General features: G+C 54.1%; 1 protein-coding gene across 1 annotated transcript in view; it reads left to right on the top strand.

Annotated features, from left to right (window-relative positions):
* pde6d (phosphodiesterase 6D) overlaps positions 1-2,006 on the top strand; it is a 12,374-nt gene extending 10,368 nt beyond the window's left edge. Inside the window, exons 4-5 of the mRNA XM_015398322.1 lie at positions 218-323; positions 756-2,006. Coding sequence (XP_015253808.1) covers positions 218-323; positions 756-837 — 188 coding nt within the window. The 3' untranslated portion in view covers positions 838-2,006. The remainder of the gene's footprint in view (positions 1-217; positions 324-755) is intronic.
* Positions 2,007-2,611: the final 605 nt, after the last annotated feature.

Genomic DNA, 2,611 nt, shown 5'->3' with positions numbered 1-2,611 from the left:
CGCCCCCTGGGGCAGCACGGTGCTGCTAGGAGTGATGCTAGCAGCGGCGCCCCCTGGGGCAGCACGGTGCTGCTAGGAGTGATGCTAGCAGCGGCGCCCCCTGGGGCAGCACGGTGCTGCTAGGAGTGATGCTAGCAGCGGCGCCCCCTGGGGCAGAAGGGTATCCAGGACCTGTTGATGTACCAGTAGATGTTAATGATCTTCTCTCTGCCTGCAGAATGGTTCTTTGAGTTCGGCTTCGTCATCCCAAACTCCACCAACACGTGGCAGTCCCTGATAGAAGCGGCGCCAGAGTCCCAGATGATGCCCGCCAACGTTTTAACGTAAGACTTCTGGCTTTCTGCTCCTGCGGCGCTCAGACGCCGCCATGATGCCTGAAGGGTTCAGGTTAGTGGGTAAAGATGGCTGATCCAGATCGCCGCAGACGCTGCTGTAGTCATCCTCGCTGCGACCATCCGTCCAAAGGAAGCCACACCCTCTGAGGAGCCGCCATGTTGGATCGGTCCGATGTTACCCGGCGGTGGACGCTTATCGCATTCATGATGGAGGACTGACGTACTGGAGAGCAGGACTGTAGAACGGTGGTCTACGTCACACCCAGCCGGCCTCCCTCTGAGATCTGTTCCCTATAGGAGAACCATGATGGGGGGGGCGACTCCACAGCCTGAAGGAGCGGATCTGGATTCAGGACATCTAGGGGGGAGGATGTCTATCCTTTAGCTGCTCAGCTAACGGCGGCGTCTTTTCTCTTTCAGGGGCAACGTGATCATAGAGACCAAGTTCTTCGATAACGACCTTCACGTCAGCACCTCCAGGGTCCGGCTGTTCTACATCTGACCCTCCAGCCTGCTGACGTCCTGCCAACAAACAAACGTCCAGGGTTAGCTGCAGGTCCACGGCCGCCCCGGATCTCCAGCTGCCTCCACCAGCTCTCTCCCATGTAGACCTCAGCTGGTCTGTGATCCCAGCTCAGGAATAGATGTCCATGTTTCCTCAGGAACGCAGAGAACGTAGCCGTCCCCGTTCTAGTCCAGCCTGGGCTCCAACCTGGGTCCACCTAGATCAGACTCTAGCTTCAGGTCCAGTAGAGCAGATCTACTGGTTCTGAACTGGGTGGAGCTGGGCTGGATGCCGGATAACCGGGCTTGGTTCTGGAGCTTCTGATGGGTTAGCGGTTCTGATGGCGGTAGTGGGCGGGACGTTCACCAGCAGACCACTAGTTATCTCTGCTCCTTGGCTTCCAGGTCAAAGGTTAACTTCTTCCTTCCTGACGTAGACGATGCGGCGACCTTTTTGGATCTAGCTTTGTGTGTCATTAATGTGGTGACTTCAGCCCGGTTCTGTTGCTGCGGCTAGTTTGGACCTTCGGACCCGTGTTTGTTTCTTTAGCCTCTGAAGGACTGGTGTAAAATAGCCGTGTGTTTTAATCTGACTGGATTAAAATGCTCCCATGTTGGAATAACCTGCTGTGTGTTTCCTGACTGATGGTGGGTCTGAAAGGTTCAGGACGTCCTGTCGGCGTCCCGCTGCTCCAGGTGACCTTTAACCCCTCCTGGAGCTCCGTCCTCCAGGTGGAGGCGTCTCCTGGCTGCTGAGCTCGCCGATGTGCTGCAGCAGAAGGTCAAACGGAAACGCCTCGCCTTCCTGATGAGGCGCGGCGCAGCTTAGCTTTCATCTCCGTTAGCCTGCAGCAGACGGAGCCAGAAGCTCCGCCTCCATGGCGTCTAACCACCACAGTCTGGGTTCGGTACCGAGCTAATGATGATAAAGGTTAATCGTTCAGGATCTATTGAGGAACATCTCCTCCTGTGATGCTCCTCTGCTGACGGTTCTGGCTCCTCCCCCTGCGGAGCAGCCGCCCGCCGACCCAAAGCAGCTAAAATAAAATCCTCTTCAGTTCCTTCTAAATGTAGAGAAAGGATCAAATATTCTCTATTTAAAGACCAACCAGTTACTTCCTGTTTCACACGTTTAATCTCAGTCAGAAAACACGTCCCTCATTCTCAGATTAAACGGGACTGAGGATCCAGGATTATTCCAATGATTTAATCTGGACCAACTTATTGCACTGATGTCCACAATTATTGACTGTTTTCTATAATGTAGCAGTTGCTGATTGATCATTAAAATAGTTAATCTATCATCTTAATTTCTGTGATTAGAGGAACAGATTATTTAAGCTGTGTTGCTAAAGTTCTCATTTATTATTATTATTGCTCCATAAAGACGTAGAATAAAATGTTTTTATTATTACCGCATTGTCTCATTTATGAAGCATTTAAAACACAGAAGAGACGCCAGAGAGAGCGGCGCCGACCAGAACCGCCAGTCTGGACCAGGACCGGCAGTCTGGACCAGGACCGGCAGTCTGGACCAGGACCTGCAGTCTAGACCAGGACCTGCAGTCTGGACCAGAACCGCCGGTCTGGACCAGGACCTGCAGTCTGGACCAGGACCTGCAGTCTGGACCAGAACCGGCAGTCTGGACCAGGACCGCCGGTCTGGACCAGGACCTGCAGTCTGGACCAGGACTGCTGGTCTGGACCAGGACCTGCAGTCTGGACCAGGACCTGCAGTCTGGACCAGAACCGGCAGTCTGGACCAGGACCGC

Source organism: Cyprinodon variegatus, unplaced genomic scaffold (assembly GCF_000732505.1).
Source record: "Cyprinodon variegatus isolate N-32 unplaced genomic scaffold, C_variegatus-1.0 Scaffold926, whole genome shotgun sequence".
NCBI lineage: Eukaryota > Metazoa > Chordata > Actinopteri > Cyprinodontiformes > Cyprinodontidae > Cyprinodon > Cyprinodon variegatus.
This window is presented reverse-complemented; position numbering and strand designations above follow the sequence as displayed.